General features: G+C 37.2%; 2 protein-coding genes across 2 annotated transcripts in view; both read left to right on the forward strand.

Moving 5' to 3' along the window:
* The first annotated feature begins 288 nt into the window (after positions 1–288).
* LOC131789028 (uncharacterized) lies at positions 289–4,231 on the forward strand. Its single transcript, XM_059106100.2, has 6 exons — positions 289–426; positions 957–982; positions 1,257–1,377; positions 2,434–2,478; positions 2,594–2,725; positions 3,499–4,231. Exons 1-6 carry the CDS (start codon positions 289–291, stop codon positions 3,688–3,690), a joined length of 654 nt encoding a protein of 217 aa, XP_058962083.2. The 3' UTR covers positions 3,691–4,231.
* Positions 3,536–19,296, forward strand: part of LOC131789022 (nucleolar pre-ribosomal-associated protein 1-like) — a 32,505-nt gene continuing 16,744 nt past the window's right edge. The window contains exons 1-18 of the mRNA XM_066172715.1: positions 3,536–3,664; positions 4,608–4,814; positions 5,663–5,799; positions 6,245–6,532; positions 7,318–7,414; positions 7,803–7,885; positions 8,726–8,961; positions 9,616–9,811; positions 10,516–10,653; positions 11,161–11,410; positions 12,377–12,588; positions 13,427–13,528; positions 14,170–14,435; positions 15,019–15,119; positions 15,447–15,664; positions 16,201–16,279; positions 17,274–17,438; positions 18,093–18,863. Coding sequence (XP_066028812.1) covers positions 4,664–4,814; positions 5,663–5,799; positions 6,245–6,532; positions 7,318–7,414; positions 7,803–7,885; positions 8,726–8,961; positions 9,616–9,811; positions 10,516–10,653; positions 11,161–11,410; positions 12,377–12,588; positions 13,427–13,528; positions 14,170–14,435; positions 15,019–15,119; positions 15,447–15,664; positions 16,201–16,279; positions 17,274–17,438; positions 18,093–18,863 — 3,490 coding nt within the window. The 5' untranslated portion in view covers positions 3,536–3,664; positions 4,608–4,663. The remainder of the gene's footprint in view (positions 3,665–4,607; positions 4,815–5,662; positions 5,800–6,244; positions 6,533–7,317; positions 7,415–7,802; positions 7,886–8,725; positions 8,962–9,615; positions 9,812–10,515; positions 10,654–11,160; positions 11,411–12,376; positions 12,589–13,426; positions 13,529–14,169; positions 14,436–15,018; positions 15,120–15,446; positions 15,665–16,200; positions 16,280–17,273; positions 17,439–18,092; positions 18,864–19,296) is intronic.

The raw sequence follows: 19,296 nt of genomic DNA on the forward strand, positions 1-19,296 counted from the left end.
CAGTCTCTCAAAGAAAGGAGAGAGTGCGGGCTGGGTAATACCGATTATTGATAACGATCAGGATAGGTCAAGAAACATGCCTGTACGTAAAGGAGAGAATCTTGGCAGCCAAAGAATCTGATTTCAACTCACCCTTGTACAAGTCTATGTAGGAATAAACCAAATAGTTACAATTTTCTCATGACTGAATGGAAAATCATTTGGCTTCCCAGACTCCTCACTGTCCGCCATTGAAAGCTTTTTAAGTATAAACATCTATATGCGTCCGCAGTACTCAGGCCGCTGATTATGGCGGCAGTTGTGGACCGGTTTTCCTTATCTTTAGATTTTAGCTCAGAAAAGCTCGGTCCTGACATTCTCTGGTATAATCCACCACAACAGTATAAACTACGTTGCAATGGTGACACAGGTTTAAAAGTTTTTTCGGTACGTTTTTCTTTTCATGTAGCTTGTCAAATCTTAGCAACAGGTACCCGTAGTGCGAGTCCTAGATTTCCAAACACAGACGAAGTGGGATGTCTATAAAGTAAATGAAAACTTCTTTAAGTGGGAAAATTGACGTACTAGTTTTTGACGAAGCAGAACCCTATATCAGCTGTTAATTAATGGAACTATGATGTCTTTGGGTGCAGAATATGTTGTTTTATATAAATGGAGGGAGTTACTGGTAATTGTGGTTTAAAATAAAGCAATTATTGGACTTTCAATTAATTTGGGGTTCAAAAGATTTTTCTTATGGAAGGGTGGATCGTGGCTTTTTAGCAGGGTCACTCTTTAAACTAGCAATTGACAGAATTTCTGAATATTGCCTTGTTACACTTGTCACATTTAAGTAAGGTACTTAAGCTATTAATAAAAACAATACATGGCTCTGCCAACTAGCATAGTAATGTGATGAGCTTACTGCATTGATTACTTTATTAAATGTGTATGAAATATTCCCTTCTTTATTTTAGAAAGGACAAACAGATTTTTGGAAGAGGTTTGTGACCCAATTTTTAGTTACTACAACCATGTAGATAATGTTATGTAAAAATGAACTTTAAAACACTGTAGTTTGATGGTCTCATCAGTCACTCTAAGAGGCTACCGAGTTGTAATCAATATAATATGAGGAAGGTTCCATGGTGTAATGTAGATTTTATTTTGAAAATAAACATAACACCAATTGTAACAATCTGTCAGATACTTGATTATTGCTACAGAATGCATTGTATTCTTTTGTTCAAAGTGTTTTACATAATTTCTTTCTCCAGAACTTATTACAATCCTCAAATTATTAAAGATGATGGTCACTTGCTTCATCTTGTGGTAAAACAGATGAACAGTGTCATTGAAACATCGTTTGAACTCAAAGCTCTAAACCAGTTTGATCAGGTGAGCTCATTCGGTAATATTTTGAAATACCTTGTAATTTGTTGGATCGTATTTGATATAATTAGCCTGTAACCTGTCTAATCAAAACTATAACAAAATTCTTAAACGTGATTGATTATCACCAGCCCATTTGAGCACTTATAGGACAGTGTGCCCATTATACTTGTAATTGGACAGTGTAATAGCACAGTTAAAGGGACAGTTAACATGTCATGTCTGTGTAAGTGGACAGAATGTGTTGTGTGCATGTGCTGTGGTCTTGCATTTTTCCGAATGAACTGTTTTTTTCTTATGAAAATGTACAACTGATGGCTAGTTTTTTCCTCAAATTTTGACATAGTTTTGATTAATTGATAAAAAGACTTAGTGTCATCCAATTCTCTCTGTAATCATACTTTTGGTTAACAAATCAGACTCCCACTTCTTTGTAGTCCAATTTTGTCAGTCACTTGTATGATTACAGACCTAATTGGACTCCACTCATTCCTATTACCATCACTCATGATTAACAAATGGACCCCCGCTTTGTGGCTAGCCAATTTTGTTAATCACTCATATGATAATGGACCAAATTGGACTCCACTCAGTCCTATAACTATTAAAAATTGTACAGAAATTGACCAGATGCTATTGAGCCATGTTCAGTACAACTACTACCTGTGAATGTGTTCTGACTTTTATTTGTACTTATTGTCTTGTGAGAAAAAAATAACAGATACATGCACCAATGCATGACATTTTGTTAATGACATGTCTTGATAATCAAATTCAAAGAATAAATAGTTGGCAATGATTTATATTTTTAGGAACAACAGTCATGTTAAATTTCTTTTGAAAAATAAAGGTGTATGAACAAAGAAAAAAATTTACTCATCTTATGGAACAGCCTTGAGGTTTGCTAAAATGGGGTCTGTGCAAGTGTCAGAGTTGGTTAGTTGGATTTTGTTAGAAACACCTTGTAAATAAGGCACACAAACTTCCTTCTGAATTGTCATGGTTTAATACTTTTTTTTCATTTGGAAAAAATCTTCTGCATTGATTTTGTTCATTTAATAGGCTGGTATTATGGTCAGAGTGGATGGTGATCACTGGATAAAAACTGTGAGTACTACAATTATATCTTAATTTTCTCTACCTAATTAACTTGTCTCACTAGAAAGTAACTATTTTACAATACAAGAAAATTTAATTTTCCTTTTGAATTTTTTCATGACAGGGTCTGGAATATGTGGATGGAGAGTGCTCCATGAGCTGTGTTGTAACAAACAGGTGGAGTGATTGGTCAACGCAGTCATGGAGTAGCAACAAACTGGCTCTTAGGGTTCACAAGATAAACGATGATTATGTTGTAAGTGACAGAATTGTTACATTCTTCTCATCTTAACTTTTCTGATCCCAAAAGATTATATATGACCCCTGTTCCCCTTGTAGTTTTTTGTTATTGCAATATATATATTGCTGAAAAGTTCTTCTCTATTGGTTAATGTTGTTGATTTTGGTTTAAAATTTTCCAATCCAGTTTGATTTTTGCTACACTCTGTTGTGTACTTATTGCCATGATTATAAGAAATAAAAAAAAATAAAGTTTGGAATGGCTTGAAAAAGGTTGACAACTGAGGCTTGTCCAGTTCAGGAATTTTGAATCTGCTGTCTCTACCTAAATTACATGTATTTGGATGTAGCATTAGTATGGATGGCTTCTGTAACCCTACTTGTATATCAGTTGGGCTTGACAGATCAGTAAAGCAATGAGAATCAAAATGCACCTATAACAGAAAAGCAATTGCAGCCTTTATCAACTTGCCACAATACACAAAGCGCTGTAAACATAAAGCCCAACAGCTGACAAAAAAAGGCTGTGTTTTAATTAAAATTTTGCAGAGAGTGTTCATCATATTGATAGTGACTCCAAATTATGAGACAAACTATAGATAGAGTAATTATTTGCTTAAACAACTGACAATGAACAATTAATGCAATTATTTTGTAACTATCTCTCTGTTACGCAGTGAAATTTCCTCGAAAAGCCATGAAAAGCCAGGAAATTTGTTGAAGTTTGTTTGCATTACTTTTGCACAATACTGTAATTATCATAATTATGACTGTATGTTTATTACTTAGGTTGAGAGCAAATTACCAGATGGAAGCCCTGATGACTGGAAATTTGTCCGCATTGCTCACCTTGAGTCAGGTGGCAAAGCAGTGAAGATTGGACTGTACTGTTGTTCCCCCACAAAAGAGGGAATGAGTGTAGTGTTTGATCTGCTAAGCATTCAACATTCAGATGGTACATATCATCACAAGGCTTCGTAATTTAACTTTTTAAATTTACACTGTAAAAATTAGTCTTTTGGAATTCCAAATTTCTCAGCAAACTGTATTTATTAGGAGAATTTGCATTGTATTTTAGATAATTTCTTGTTTTAGGATGAACATCCTACCTCAATCGTTCCCTTTCCCCCCCCCTTTATCCCCTCCCCCCTCCCCCTCAACACACTCAGACATTGCATACACACAAACAATCTAGTTCTTGATACAGTTCCCCTCACCCATAAGGAATATTTGGATCAGTTTTAATGCAATTAATTATCTTGTATCAAGAAGTACACATTTCTGTCATCTCTGATCTTGTTGAGAAGTCCTGTTGTGTGATTCCTTCACTCATGTTATTCTTAAGCAAAGAAATTATTTTATGATTCATACACCATGTTTCTCTCTGTATCAAACTTTCTCAAGGTTTAGTCAAGGTAATTGATACACATCAAAGCATGTTTAGGTTAGTTTTTGGTAGCAAAGACATAAAACGATATTGTATTTTGCAGTGATCTTTAGTAAAGTTTTGCAGTTTGTAGGATTGTATGGTATTTTTCTGAGTTTCCTGGCATGATTCAAGCATTGTTCTATGCATTCTATGCAGACTGGTGAATGCTTGATAATACGATGAACAATGCAGGAATATTTCAGGTATTCATGATTACGTGAAAAGTTTGATTATACGTGCTTTTAAAACTCAAGGTTATTATTTTAGTCAAAGAGATTCCCGCAGTTTTATTCATTTATGGGAAACATTTTAAGAAAAGGGGAAAAAAAACCCAATCTCTCATGCGTCACGATATCTCTTTGTCACGCAAAGTAAAGGTTCTTAAATGAAGTAGTTACTTAACCACGTGCGAATTAGCAACATGGCGGACGTCTCGATACATTTGAGTTTCCTTCGTTACCTCTCTTAGTCTTCGCACCCATAGCATTGAGAACGCTTACAGGATAAAATTACAACAAGACTAAAATGAAGAAACGAAAAGGTGAACACGTCGTTGACGAAGGAACTCCTGAAAGAAAGAGAAAGGCGCGTGACGAGAAGCAAAGCAACCATAAGTCGGGCGAATTCGCACGATCGTTGAAGGGTTTGCTACAGAAAGAACACACGAGGCTTTCCGGTGAGTAGAATGCCGACATCTCAAATGGTTATTGGCCTTCTTTATTGTCTTACCGTTATTCCAAAAGGTGAATCTTTGAGCAAAATGAGGCAAGAACTGATTTGAATTAAACGTTGAATAGTTGTGAATAAGTATTAGGACAAAATGGTTTCGAACTATTGTTTGATTTGCATTTCTACATTCCTTAATCAAAGAAAACACAGATCAATCTTGCCTGCATTCGTTTTCACCTGAAGATCACTGCAGACTGGCATCTACTATTCCACGCAGCTTGGCTACTTAAGGCTAGACTCTCGTTAGCTTTATTCCTCTGCCATTTCGTCTATCAAACATACAAATGATATTTTACCTGTCATTAACCAGGCAGTTATTGCGATTCTGCAAGTATTGTGATCTTGAATTTGAAAGTTGAAAGGGAAAGGGAGGGAGCCCCTTGAGGAAGAGATGCACTGTGAATGACATACTGAAAATGTCACCCTTAACATGAGTGATAGGGGAGACCCAATGGCCTGTAAGTGCACTGGACACTGGACACTGGATCGAGAGGTGCAACTTCAAGACATGGCCTGGTCAATGTTTTGTGTTCTTTGGAAAGACACTTAAATCTTACAGTGCCTCTTTCCACCCAGGGGTATAAATGGGTACTGAATAATTGTCAGGGAAGCCATTAAAATGCTATTGGGGTTACCTTGCAATGGATTAGCATCCCATCCAGAGAAGAGTAGTAATACTCCTGGTCACTTCATGCTACATGGAAACTGAGATAAGCTCCCTCTGGGTGAGCCAATAGACTCAAGTACAGACTTACCTTTACAACCAGTGATGTAATATATCTGTTGACTTGTAAGGTCTGAAACAACTTCTGAATGTACTCAAAGAATTACAAGCCAAAGAATCTGTTGGAGATATCATTAAGGAAGGCGGAGAGTTTCGAGAAATTTTCACCATTTTAGAGATAGGTCAACAGGGTCTTTCTAAGCTTGAGGTACGTGGAACATTCACTAGCCTACTAGAAGGTGCACTAAAATTTTGCTTTAAATCCAGCTAATTGTAATACTTGATCAATGTTCATCAATATATATGTTAAATACAGAGTGTATAACCTAAGTTTAGAGAGGTGCTAGCCTCTTGAAATGTGATTGGTAGTGAAGCTGGCAGTTTTGTTTGTGCAAAGCCACAAGAGGCCTGGGACAGGAAATTATTGGAGAAACTGCTTGCTAACATTGGCAGGGGTTTTCAGTTTTATCATCTGCATGTCCTGAAGATAAGAATTTATTTTGTCTGAAAATGCATACATGTCAATCAACTGTTTGGGTTACCTCCTGAGGAGGATTCAATTCAACAATAGTACTTGAAAGTCACTTGATGTCCAATACAAGGTTAATGTCTTAAGTTATAATATCATTATATTAAGACCATTTTCATTGCAGATCCAAACATGTATGGAGATCTTGGAGAGAATTTTGCTGTACACTGCAGAGGAAAGCCAACTTGCTAATAGACTGGGAGTGTCAATAGTACAACGTGTTCTACAAGGTCACATGAAGTTGTTGTATTCATGCCTGAACCCAGGGAATCCTCCTGAAGTTATAAAGGCTGCATTAAAACTACTCACTGCCATGGTCACACAAGGATCATCGACTGCAAGAGAAGTTCAAAGCTCGTTTGACTTCACTTTGAAGTCTCTTGGGGCACTGCCAAACAAACATGATAGTAATGTAAGTCATTGTACAGTTGAAATTAATATACAGGTTGTACATGTGCAGAGTACCACAACTTTCACTTGGGTTTCATTTACTGGCTTAGAGCATGGGGCATCTGGATTTGGCATGGTAACATACTTTATGCACGGTGTTTTAAATGATTGACCAATAAATTGTGCAGACAAAAGGGAAAACAACAAGACAAAAAAGAAGTAACCCCTTCATACTGTGGCAATCCCAATTAATTGATATCTCAGTAGCTGATGACAACTGTGTTCTCTCAAGGTTACAAAAATTAGAGGTCTCAAATGATAAGCAAACTTAATTATTAACCAAAAATAATATTTGACATGCAAAAATGATATTTGACACCCAACAACTACCATGAAAAGCAACTACAAACTGAGGCCCCCAGTCCCCTGCCCCCTTCCCCCTTAAGTGCTTCAGAAGTGTACTCCTCATAAGATCCCTACATTTTGTAAGTACAAAATGATACATTTTGCCTTTAAGAAGACACATGAAAAAAATATGGGAAAGTAAACATTGTCAGTGGTATTCTTTTGGTTGAGATTTTGGAAGCAGTAGTGAAAAGTCAACTTCACAACTGGTCACTCAGTAATTTGCCTTGAGTTCAGCTGTTAATGACATCCCTGCCTCTATAATAGGCGTACATGATAAGCATTATGAAATTATAACCAGTTACCTCCTTTGGGTTTTTATTTGTCCTTTCCACATTTCTCTCTAACTTGTCTTTGCTATGGTGTATAATAGTTTGAACTATTTACTTTTGTTTTTTTTAGTCGGCGCAAGATGTGAGGACTTGTTTTATATACTTTTGTCTCTCATTTCTGATGTTTGGTGACTTGGTGGTTATGAAACAGATATTAGAACTAAAAGGTATTTACCTGTAATTGTATTGTACATGTATTCTTGATGTTTTCATTGTTTCTGTGTGGTGTTGTTTAAGTGTCTACCAGTATTCACTTTAAAGAGGAGGAAGGTATTTTGAAAAAGAAGAGATAAAAGTCTTTAAAGTAAGACATTAATACTTCAAGCAAATTACCTAATATATTTTACAAGGAAATGTATGCAGCTTGAAGGGAGATTACAAAATAATCTTGAAACTATCTAGAGAGTTAAGAGTTGAAAAATTATTTTTGTGACTGACTCCAATAAATCATCATGTACTGTTCATTTTACTGGTTGAACACTATTGCACCTTTTAATAAAGTCCATTCTATGTTTTATTAACACTAATTTTTCTCTTTTTCATCTTCAAATACAGGATTTCTTCAGTCAGTATTGAAAGGTTTGTCTCTTGATAAACCAGAGATAGTTCATATGGTGTTATCTACCTTGCAAGGAAGAGTAAGTGGCACCTATCATTAGATAGTTGGCTAAAAAAGGGGGGGGGGGGTTATTGAAAGGAGGGCACTTAATAAAGGAGGCAGTTATATAAAAACCATTATCCTGTACTGATCTTGCTGTACTTGAAGCTTAAAAAGTTATAAGTAAAGTGGCAGTAGAAACAATTTTTCCTTATATCCCCATTATTTAAGAAAGTGAGGAAGGAAGAGGGGGGCAGTTATTCAAGTGGGTACTTGTTTGATATAATTGCCCAGGGGATGGGTGCTTATTCAGCGCAGGGTGCTTATTAGAGTGCTCATTTAATGTGGAAAAACAGTCATTATCTCAAGTTGAAAATGTGAATTAAAGCATCCAGTTCCTTTTTGGATAAGAGCTAGGTTCATGTTTGAGTCTTGGTAGATCATTATGCTATGTTTTTACATGGCAAGACACTTAACTCCAACATCTAGAGCTGTCAATAGGGGTCACAGCCTGTTTCAACCAAGCAGATTGCTGTCATGTTACACTTGACCATAAGTTACAGCAGTACATGTGATACTTTCCAAGTAATGGCTGCTTCAAAACTTTGTGACAGCCTTGACATCTTCTCTCCCCACTTGTGAGTTTGAATGGGTACCCACAGAAATAGAAGGACTTGTCTGGGTGTTACATGACTGTAATTAACTGATGTTGCATTTATGAGGAGTAGCAGGCCACTTTAGGTGGGGTGCTCCTCCATAGTCCCTTTCTGTTATATGAAATAAGATTTGTTTACAGAAGGAGCAGCATAACTGACTCATACACAGTCATACATTTAAATAGTCATGGTTTTTAAATAGTTGTTTTTCTCTACCTTTGAAGGTGGTGCACAATTCTGGGATTACAAAGAAAACCAAAGTGCAGTTCTTTAACTCTCATGTCCTCTCACAACTGGCAAATCTTTATCAGTACACAAAAGATATGGGAGAAAATAACAGTGAGGAACAGACCTCTGATCCAACAGTGCGGCAAAAAGTACATGACCTATTGTTGAAAGTGTGTGGGTCTTTCAAATTTGGAATTTGTTTTTTCAATGTGGCTGGGGCATTTTCCACTAGGTAGGGTATACTTTCTAACTTTTATGAATGCGGATAAAATGCTTTGCTAGAGAAAGGGGCAATTTAAGAACCCTTGCCAGTGGCTCATGCTTTGAAAACGAGTGAATTTAAGGCTTAATGTTGATAATACTGCCCTTCAACATAGAGATGTATATGTCAAATCTGTAAGAACAGAAATCAGTCTTAAACATACTTCATAACCAGTACTGGTTTGTAGAGATATAGCATTTTTTATCATGAGCAATTAACTGACAACTAACATTTCTATTATAAGTTGGATGCATGTAATTCCTTGACAGAGATCACCTTTTCTTTCTCTTAACCCTTTCCATCCTAACATCAATATGCATATTCTCCATACTATTCTTCATACATTTCCTAAGGTGCTGACAAGGAAAACTTGTTTCACAATCAAAAGCTTCTCAAGTTGGTGATCATTTCTTGTATTCCTGTGATCTTAATGTTTGAATCAGGGGTGATATTATAAGGAGAAATTAGATGTTAGTCACTCTTAGGGGTCAAAGGATTAAAGTTTTCTGAGTATGGATATCCTGTGGCTTTTTGGTTTTACACTATCAATAACCAGTTTTGATGCTTGCTCAGCAATGATAATTTGCTTTCAATAATGTCTGAAGATGACAATTGTTTTTACAGGAGTAATAATCCAGTGTTGCTAAGGTTCCTTCAAACCTTATCTTCAGCAACAACAGATGTACTTGTCCAGGAACTTGTGATCACTGTGTTGTGCTGTTGCCATGATATTGTGAGGCCCTTTTTATCCAGTTTGACAGCAACATATGAACCAAGGCTTTCTATGCATTGGATTGCAAACATGAACCTGTTGACAAAGGTGAGAAACAGTCCTACTGATGATCAATACAAAAATCATGTATATCTACATCTATAGGTGTCACTGTTCTTGACATAAGCTAAGGCACATGTATGTTTTTACATTTTATTTTCATCCAATTTGATTAGCAGTCAGGGCTTTGACAGTCACCCATAACTGCTTGACCCAATTGTGTTCCTCTCTTCCTTAACCATTTTCAACTGTGCTGTCTAATAAGAAGAGGTAGAGGCACAGTGGCCCAATGGTCAGGGCACTCAACTCTGAGTCAAGAGGTCTTGGTTTAAGGCCTGGCAGGGTCAATGTGATGTGTTCGTGGGAAAGACACTTACCTCTCACAGTGTCTCTCTCCACCCAGGAGTATAAATGGCATGGGTACTAATGAATTTTTCAGGGAAGCCTGATGAAATGCTGTGGGGGTAACCTTGCAATGGAGAAGCCATCCACGGGGGAGTAGTGATACTCCTAGTTGCTTCATGCTACTTGGAAATCAGAATAAGCTCTAGCTGGGTGGGCCAATATGACTCAAGTAAAGCTATTACTTACTTTACTTGTTTAACAAGCAGCCAAGAGTTTCAGAAACACAGTTAAGGTGATGAGCCATCTGGTTTTCCATTTGGATTTGATACATTATATTGCTGCTGCCAGCTTTTTTGCTTGAGCAATGGTGAAAGATTTCTGAATGTTACTGTTTCCTTCCATGTTAGGTTTACATAGCACTGCCACAGCCATCAATAATGGTGGAAAAGTATGGTGTGAAGATGACAAAAGAAATTTTGCCAACCTTGGTAAACATAGTAGTTCCTGTTGGATTAAGCCGCACAAGTTTAAGCCGTGGTGTTCAGGTAAGTTTGTTGTTTTGCGTTTTTCATGAGATTTTCCAAGTTTCCCACCCACCTGCTGGTGGAATATTTGGAAATGCCATAAACAGCTCTTGGCTTAACCAATTTAGAAAAAAATGGTGTTACTATGACATTGATGGCATTAATAGAAAGTGTGGAATTTAAATTAAAGGCCAAGGATATCCAATATTTGGAGTTAGTACTGACATTTACATGAGTTGAAAGGTTGAAAGTTAAAAAATATTTGCTTGAGTGCAAAGTATGCCCCACAGCTATATACCTGGCAGATTTTTCCTTTACATGTCTTGTTGACATGATCCTTTAAACAATTACTTCTCACATTGTGGGTTGTGATAAGTATTTTTACTGAGCAGTGTATATGTTCAGGTAAGCTAACCTTCCTGCCCTTCTCAACATTTATTTGCCAGCAGTTGATCAAAACTGTGTTGATTCCCTTTAATTTGGTGTTGTGTTCTGATTTCAATGTTTTTGACATTTATTTGTCAACAGCATGCAAGTTATCTAGTGAAACACACAACATTGTCACTGGTAATAGTAATCTTGAACAGAGCACAGAATGCTGTGCAGTGTTTGGCCTCCAGTGAGAATACTGCAAAGGACCTGGCCAACACTACAGATGCACCATTAGTGCAACAGTTCAGAGAAGAGGTTGTTAAGGCATTACCCGATGTAAACACTTTCATCTCACTGAGGCAGAACCTTGTTAGTGGTAAAACAAAGGGAGAGTCACAAGGAGAAGGTTTGTGTTGAGTTTTTGTTAGTTTGTGTTCGTGCAGTTCTTCATCTCCCATGTCCTCTCACAACTGGCAAATCTTTATCAGTACAAAAAAGATACAGAAGAAATGTGGGATATTGATCAAATGAAGCCTTTAATTGCTACTGTGGTTCTTTCTTTATTCACTCCAAGCTTTCGTCGTTCTACGGCATCATCAACCTCCCTGATGATGCCGTAGAACGGCGAACGCTCGGAGTGAATAAAGAAAGAACCACAGTAGCACTTAAAGGCTTCATTTGAACAATATCCCACATCATTACGACATGCTACTAAAGGACTTGTTCAAACATACAGAAGAAGATAACAGTAAGGAACAGACCTCTGATCCAGCTGTAAGGCAAAAAGTACATGACCTGTTGTTGAAAGTGTGCGAGTCATTCAAGTTTGGAATTTGTTTTTCTATTATGGTTGGGGCAGTATACATGTAAGTTGTGCCTGCAAGGGTAGAGGCTCATATGGCTGAAATGTGTCTCAGTTTACCCACAATGAAGAGTCTAGAAGTATTACTTTTCCCCACCTGAATGAAATGTTAGTGCATGACAATTTCCCTTCACCCCAACCCATGGTAGCATTTTCTCAGGTTCTCCTGATAATTTATTATCACAAAAAGAAAACAAGAATTTATTCTCAGGCCTGGTTGAATGCTTACCTACCATGAGATTTAACCTTTTGACTTTCAGTTGTGATTAATATGTAACTTCTCATTAAGATATCCATACATCATCTGGCAAATAGGTAATGAGAATTTTCAAACTTATTAGTCAGAAGTTGTTATCTTGATCTAAGACCAAATTCTCATAACTAATTTGCAAGAAAATGTTTCACAACTAGAAGGGAGAATTAGCTGTGAGATTTTGGGAGTTAAAAGGTTAAGACAACAATTGTAGGTTTGTCATTTTGTCATTTCAATATTGTGCTTTTAATTTTCAGACTTGGCAAGCCCAACAATCTTCCTTGCAGAAAGTCTGAAAATAATCCATGGCTTTCAGCTGCTAAGTCCTTCACTCCTTTCTCATATCAACTTTGACCTCAGAAAGTTGTTGTCAGGACAACAGGAAGCAAAATTGCCAGTTATTGCACAGCAATTAACTTTACGGATCTTACTCCACGCACCACCTGGCAGCTTAAAGTGGTTTCAACAGGTTGGTGTTTTTAGGCAAAACATTAACTCTTTTACTTGAACTTGTTTTGTACATGTAGCTGCTGTGCTCAGTTATTTTTCCTCTTTCTTCCTCCTGTCTCTATCTATTTACCCTCTCTACAAGTGTCAATTTAAATGGCCAAATTGTGTCAATTTAATCTTGATACAGCAGCTTGTTAAATTGAAGAGCATTTAGCACTAATTCAGGATTAAAATTGTTTTAGATTTCTCTTTTAATGCTCCAAAGCTCAAAACAAAAGGAAAAAATTTACTTGTAGCTTGAGTTAGGTTTATACTGTTTCAAGCAACCCAACCCCAATCTACCTGTATTTTTGTAGGTTCTCTCAGGTTAGGGTTAGTGGGTTGTGTTCCTCACTCCACATGTACATTGTAATATTGGATTGTTTAAAAAACATTTAAACTTATTGTGAAGCAACAAAGTGCTATCTAGCATAGATCCTGAACCAGTGCAATTTCCCATTTAGATTCCATTTCAGTGTAAATATAGTTTAAAATACATGGGAATTAATTTATCTGATGGAGAAGGGCTGTGTGTGGCACAGTTTGTGACTTGAGTGTTAGAACTATGTGAAGCAACAAAAAGTCATTTAGCAACAATCCTGAAGCAGTGCAATTTCCCATTTAGATTCCATTGCAGTGTAGAGAGAAAATAAAACACAAGCAAGTTAATTTCTCTGTAAAAGAAGGAGCTGCATGTAGCAGAGTTTGCAACTTGAGTGTTTCAAGGGTTTGATTTGTAAATGGTGAATGTCATTAACTTTTGTTTTTAGTTTGTTTCTTTATATTACATTATATGCTTTTTAATTTTGTCTTATCAGAAGGGAAAAAGCTCAGCATCCTTTCTGTACTCAATACTAAACGTGTACACATCAGCAAGGAATGAAAAGATAAAGACAGATGCCCAGCAGCTTGTGCAGAAGGTTAGCATGTGAATATAAAAAAGGGTGAAAAATTCAGAAAATAAGATCCTCAGATGGACAAACTCTATTGTTAAGGAGGGTGGAATAAAGAAAAAAAATGGGTGCTTTTTGAAAAGTATTCATGTACCATGGGTACATGTACATACTATTAGCTGAAGTGAGAAGTATAGTCGTTGTGATACTTTCAATAGCTGAGATACAATGTAGAGGTAGACTGACTGTCTGATGACTAATAGCTGGACTGACTCACTGTCTGTCATTGATTGAAAAGGATGAAATGGTGCTTTGACAGAATTGATAGAAACAGTTAATTTACTTCTGAGATGGAACTAAATGAAGTCGAAAATTTGACACACTCAGTGATTAATAATGGTAATAGGAGCAAATGGAGTCCAATTCAATCTGTAATCATAAGTCAGAGTGATTATCAGACAACTGAGAAGCAGTCCTGAGTATGATAACAGACAGAATTGGGCAACACAAAGTCCTGTTACCAATAAATCATAACTTTTACAATTTCTGGAAAAACATACATTTAGGACAAACATTTTAGAGAAAATGTGAAAGTAAAAAATTCCTCCAATATGGAAATTCCCCAATTTTTTTTATTGTGGTTAACAGTGTTTTTGCCTTTCTTGAAGCTCCTTAGTGAAACAGGACTACTGAACAGCCTTCCACATGCAAATGAGGTAGAAATGTGGTTGAGTCATCTGTGTCACAGTCAGTTTGAAGGACACACGAAGACACTTCTTAGGTTTTTGGATGAAGTCTTTATGGCTGTAGCCTCTGAGCCATACCTGTACACAGACATTGTGATTGACCTGCAAGCTGAAGCAGTTTCACATGAAGCTAGTGCTCTGCAGTTTGGTTCGGACCCAACAGATTGGACCCAGTCTTCCAATACAAGGTTTGATCTAAGTTTCTCTGATAAAAACAGTTTAAAATTATATTCAAACAGTTTATTCATTGGCTCTTATTGAGGTCTGTTTGGTTTTGTTGTTTTTGCAAGTTACATATGTAGCATTTGCTATGGATTTCAGGATTATAATAACTTTGAAATGAACCAGGAAATTTAAATGTGAACCATGGATAAAAAGAAAAATGAACCACATTAAATGTTTCCAAGATCATCCTATTTCTCACATGTAGCTTGGGTTAGAAGGAGGTGTGCAATCAATATGAATACCATTTAAAAGTAGGGGGATGCACCTGAAGAGATTGTTAATATCTTGGCTCTATCAGCCTTCTGTCCTTTTGATTGGGGCCAAAAGCAAGGAATGGAAAATCAAAATGATTAAAGATACATGTAGCATAAATTTATATACACATCAGTAAACCACAAAACCTTAAACTGCACCTGTTATTAGGACTTCTGTATGCTTTTAAGATTTCTCAACCCTGATTGGCTTATTTCCATCAACAGAATCACCTTCCAGGAATATTTCTGGTTTTTATGGTTTTCTCAGTAATTCAAACTCATTTTCTTTCAGTCTTCCTGTAAGTCTTTTACTTGTTGGAGCTTTGAAGCGATATTGTGAGATGATCTCAAATGCCACTGAACCAGGTGAAAAAGCAGAGGTGCTCCCTTTAGGTAGGTCCTAGTATGAACAGTCATAAAAATTAAGTTAATTAATATGAAAAAAATCATAATTTTGACCTCTAGATATGATAACAAGGTACTAATTGATCTTCACAGTTTAACTGTAAGTAATTCATTCAACAGTAAGAAATATGTTTAAATAATTATTTGGGTTTGGACAGGGATTGAACCAGTACCTCTTGATGCTAAATTTTAGTCCCAAATGCTCACTTCTTTTTTAGCTTTTTTACCTGATTATTTTATATGAAATTGTAACAGGTCTATTTCTGCTGCTGCTTTAATATTTCTCTTCTTAAATGTCCCTCTCTTTTTCCTCAGGTTGTATAGCAAAGTACATGAATTGTGTCATCTCAGATATGATTCACAGTGCAATGAATCCAACCATTTTGTGCTTTGTGGTGTGCCATTATGTGAGCAACACTGAAGTATCACAACATATGGCTACAGTAAGGAGTGCACATAAAGCTTTGCTGCATTATCTAAGTTACTGGATGCCCAGCTTCACTCAACTACAGGACAAGATTGAATATCTAAAGGTATTGCTGATATGAGTTCCTTTGCACTGTGTCCTTTGTTACTGAATGAGATGTCACTGAAAAAAAAACTGAAACTGTGATAAGAAAACAGAGTATTTTTATCAAAATAAAAGAGGTGACCTTGACATCAAACATAGTGGCAATAGGTAGAAAACATTTAGCACTAACTGAAATAGGCCGCAGTAAGGGTGGGAAGAGTTCTGGGCTTTGTATGGTCTGGAATCTTCCTTCCTTCAAACATAAGGCAGATTATTATGCAAGGACCTGACCATGAGAACGTAAAATTCTTGTATTCTCATTTTATGAAAAGAAGTTACATTTTAGTTGCAAAGGAAGCATTGTGTTCCACTTATTCTACTCATAGATGCAGTATTATGTGTGCCTGGTCCTTTTTTAATTATACTAACTATCATAAAGGAGGCTTAATATGTTGATGTATGAAATCAAAACCACATCTTCTGTGGATGTGTCAATATCTTCTTAATGCATGTGAATGATTTTCATTTCTCCATTTCAAATAATTTCATATCCGCTAGGTACCGTCAAAGACCAGCAACAACAGTTTAAAGCAGCTACAAAGCTTCTTGAGCAAAACAATGGTGAAAAACGAGCAAGGTAAGAAAAACCCTTTAGCTCTTTAACTTCCTTGAGTAATCAATACATGAGTTATTCTTGTAAAAGTGACACTTTATCAGGTAGGAAAGCTCTGAGAGTTAAGCAGATTATTCACTAGAGGATGTTATTACAACGACGCTAAATTCTCGAGAATAATTTGTGAAGAAGTGTACATTGTAGGATGTTATTTAGGAGGACTGGTTTTCACATCCTCGGAGTAAAAGGGCTTCGTGCCCCCCCCCCCCCCTGCGTTGATTGTGTATGGTTCTATTTGCCAACTTATACAGTAGATGATACTTAGAGGTGATGATGCCCAGCGGGATTAGCCTGCAGCCTTTTACAGCCGTCGTCTGCGTTAGTTCTTGCAGGTGGAGGCAACCCATGACAAGCAAAGGCATAAGGGGTGCACGCCTTGTGTTCCCGCCTGAAAACACAAAAATGACGCCTTTTTCGCAGTCTCTGAGGGATGAATCCGTTCACTTCGAAGATCTAAATATAGATTCTCCTCTCTGTTTTAGATTCAAATTTTTGTTTCTGTAGCGCGGAGAAACAAAAGCAAAGAGTTACCCCCGTTGCTTATTGTTTTTTTTTTTCTTGTCACCATTCTGGTTGAAATGTATTGACATTGTAAGGAGATATCACGCATTGGTCACTTCCGTGGTTAAATTTTAATGTGTGGTAGGTCTGAGGTGTTTCAATATGCCCACAGGTGAGTTCTGTCGGCATGCAGTAGCCTCAGAAATAAATATGAGATGTATGAGTCATCATTGTGGAAGTAACAACAATGATGAGCGATTTATCTCTGACATTTAAAAGCTTCATAATATATTTAAAGGCTTATTTTCCACAACTGCAATTAATGGTGTGATTATTTTTCAATTACAATTTCCTAATGGAAAGAGTAGTGAGGTGGGATCCAGAGCCAGCCGAGTAGAGGAAGATCATGTGCAAAGACTCAAAATAACATGAACATTTGATTTCGTTTCATTTGTAGAGAAAGCGACAGTGTCGGCTGAATTGAACCGTCATCTTGAGCTCTTGGATGAAGAACAGCTGGGTACAGTCATTACTGACTGTGTTGACTTCTGTAAGAACCAGCTTAGTGGACAGTTTTCTCCCCTTGTTCAAGTTCTGCAAGTCACAAACTACAGAATTACAGGTGAGCAAATGCATGGTGGGCATATCCATAACTTCAAAATAAAAAGTTTCCAAGATTAATTCAAAACAAAACCAGACAAACAGGAACAAGAATATAGGTAAGGATAGGAGAGATTAGAGTGGACTGCAAAAAATATTAGTAGACCCTTCCCCGAGTGTTTCCTTCGATTTTAAATCTTTCCTTTCGTCTGCTCGACGTTCATTCTTTCCTGTTTAAGATAACAGTACTTGAACCACATTGCTTTTGTTTTGCAGTTATGAACCAATAACTGTATGAGATTTTCTCTTTTTGACGGTAATTTTGTTTATCAAAAAATACACGGGAACCCCTGAAAAATTTCAAAATGGCTCCTTCATATTTTATTGAAGGTTTTGAACCCGGTAGTAACAGTTGTTCAAGTGTATTCAAATGTATTTTGTATCTGTTGTCCGGGAAAGGATTGTGTTGAAGAGGATTGTCTTTGGTGTCGAGTGTGTGACGTTTCTAAAAACCTGACTTTAATGCTTAATGATTTTCAGTAGTCACTGTCACCATTTTCAGTAGCATCCACACTGAGACGATCACACTACATCATCAATTCAACACTCGAGTGCCAAAATACGTTAATTCTCTTTCTCGTGTCACCTTTGTCACATGTCTGCTTGTGTTCTAAAGGTTCTAGTGCTACAGAGGACATTGCCCCTTTGTTGCAAGACCTTCCGTTTGGTGTCCTTGTTTGGCAAGTGCTCGGAGAGGCTATACAAGGTGTAAAGAAAACTGTAAATCAATGGAAGACTTCAACAACAGATATGTCATCCTTTGAGGATGAAACTTCCAGCCTTCTAGACAATTCATGGATCCAGAGCCTCTTGGTGAAGGCCTTAGAAAAGGAGCCTTTAGTCAAGACCATTCCACTTTGCTGCCACGTCCTCTTGTATCTGCGTTCGCTTAAAGCAAAACTTGTCGTGATTCGTACTTCACCTGAAAACTGCATGCTTCGTTCTGCAATGCAATTGTGCTTTCAGCTTCTTCAGTGTCTGTTGCAACGGTTAGCGTCACTTCAAGATAAGATGTCAGAAGGCAAGGTAAATGCCTCGCACGAGACCCACAATCAGGGAGAAATGCTTTTTTCTTTACAAAGTTTTGACTCTCCACAAAATTCCTGCGAACCTAGATGCCAAGGATTTTCAAATGTGGACAACATTTACCAAACGATTCTCCATCATCCAGTGATCTTTGACTGCTTTCTTTGGAGGCCAGAACATTCTTTGGTTGGTCATGTTCCCTGGAATATTGGTACACAGTTGACGTATAATGTCGCCAACGTGTTGCTAGCAGTGCTGCCAAGTCTAACAGTTCATCAGAAGAGGATTCTGATGGCTCCTTTTGTCACCAAGATCTGCAAGGAGGGTATGCTGGAGATTGAATCTGCCAACAATGGAAACGGTAATTAAGAATTAATCAAACAAATAATTTAAATTAAGCTCTGTTGGCACGCCCTTTGGTGGCCATGTGACCGATCCTTTGGTAGCGAAGTTTGGTAGTTATCTGTTAATGGTGATTTCGCCTCGCTCTCCCATGTCTTGCCTGAACTTCACTTTGAAAAAATTTTTCATGTCCAGAAGAATCTTAATCTGGCTTCCCCTTTGGATGAAGTTTATGTTTGGCATGCTCAGTCAGCAAATCAGAAACCAAAGATACCCTCCTAGGTACTACCCCCTGGCTTGATTCCTCATAAGCATTTATGAATAAGGTATTTAAGTTACTTACCTAACTTAAATGTACTGAGTCGCAGTTGACACGTGCAGCCTATGTGCGCTCTGATGCCCATCACTGAGCCGTAGAGAACCCTGTTGTTAGCCAGGTCAACATTAGTGAT

Source organism: Pocillopora verrucosa, chromosome 9, assembly GCF_036669915.1.
Source record: "Pocillopora verrucosa isolate sample1 chromosome 9, ASM3666991v2, whole genome shotgun sequence".
NCBI lineage: Eukaryota > Metazoa > Cnidaria > Anthozoa > Scleractinia > Pocilloporidae > Pocillopora > Pocillopora verrucosa.

Excerpts from the sequence above, each read along its gene's own strand:
- LOC131789028 (XM_059106100.2), top strand. The coding sequence starts at position 289 with ATGGCGGCAGTTGTGGACCGGTTTTCCTTATCTTTAGATTTTAGCTCA. Across the intron at positions 983-1,256 it reads CAAACAGATTTTTGGAAGAG|AACTTATTACAATCCTCAAA; the intron begins GTTTGTGACCCA and ends TTCTTTCTCCAG. Across the intron at positions 2,479-2,593 it reads GTGATCACTGGATAAAAACT|GGTCTGGAATATGTGGATGG; the intron begins GTGAGTACTACA and ends TTTTCATGACAG.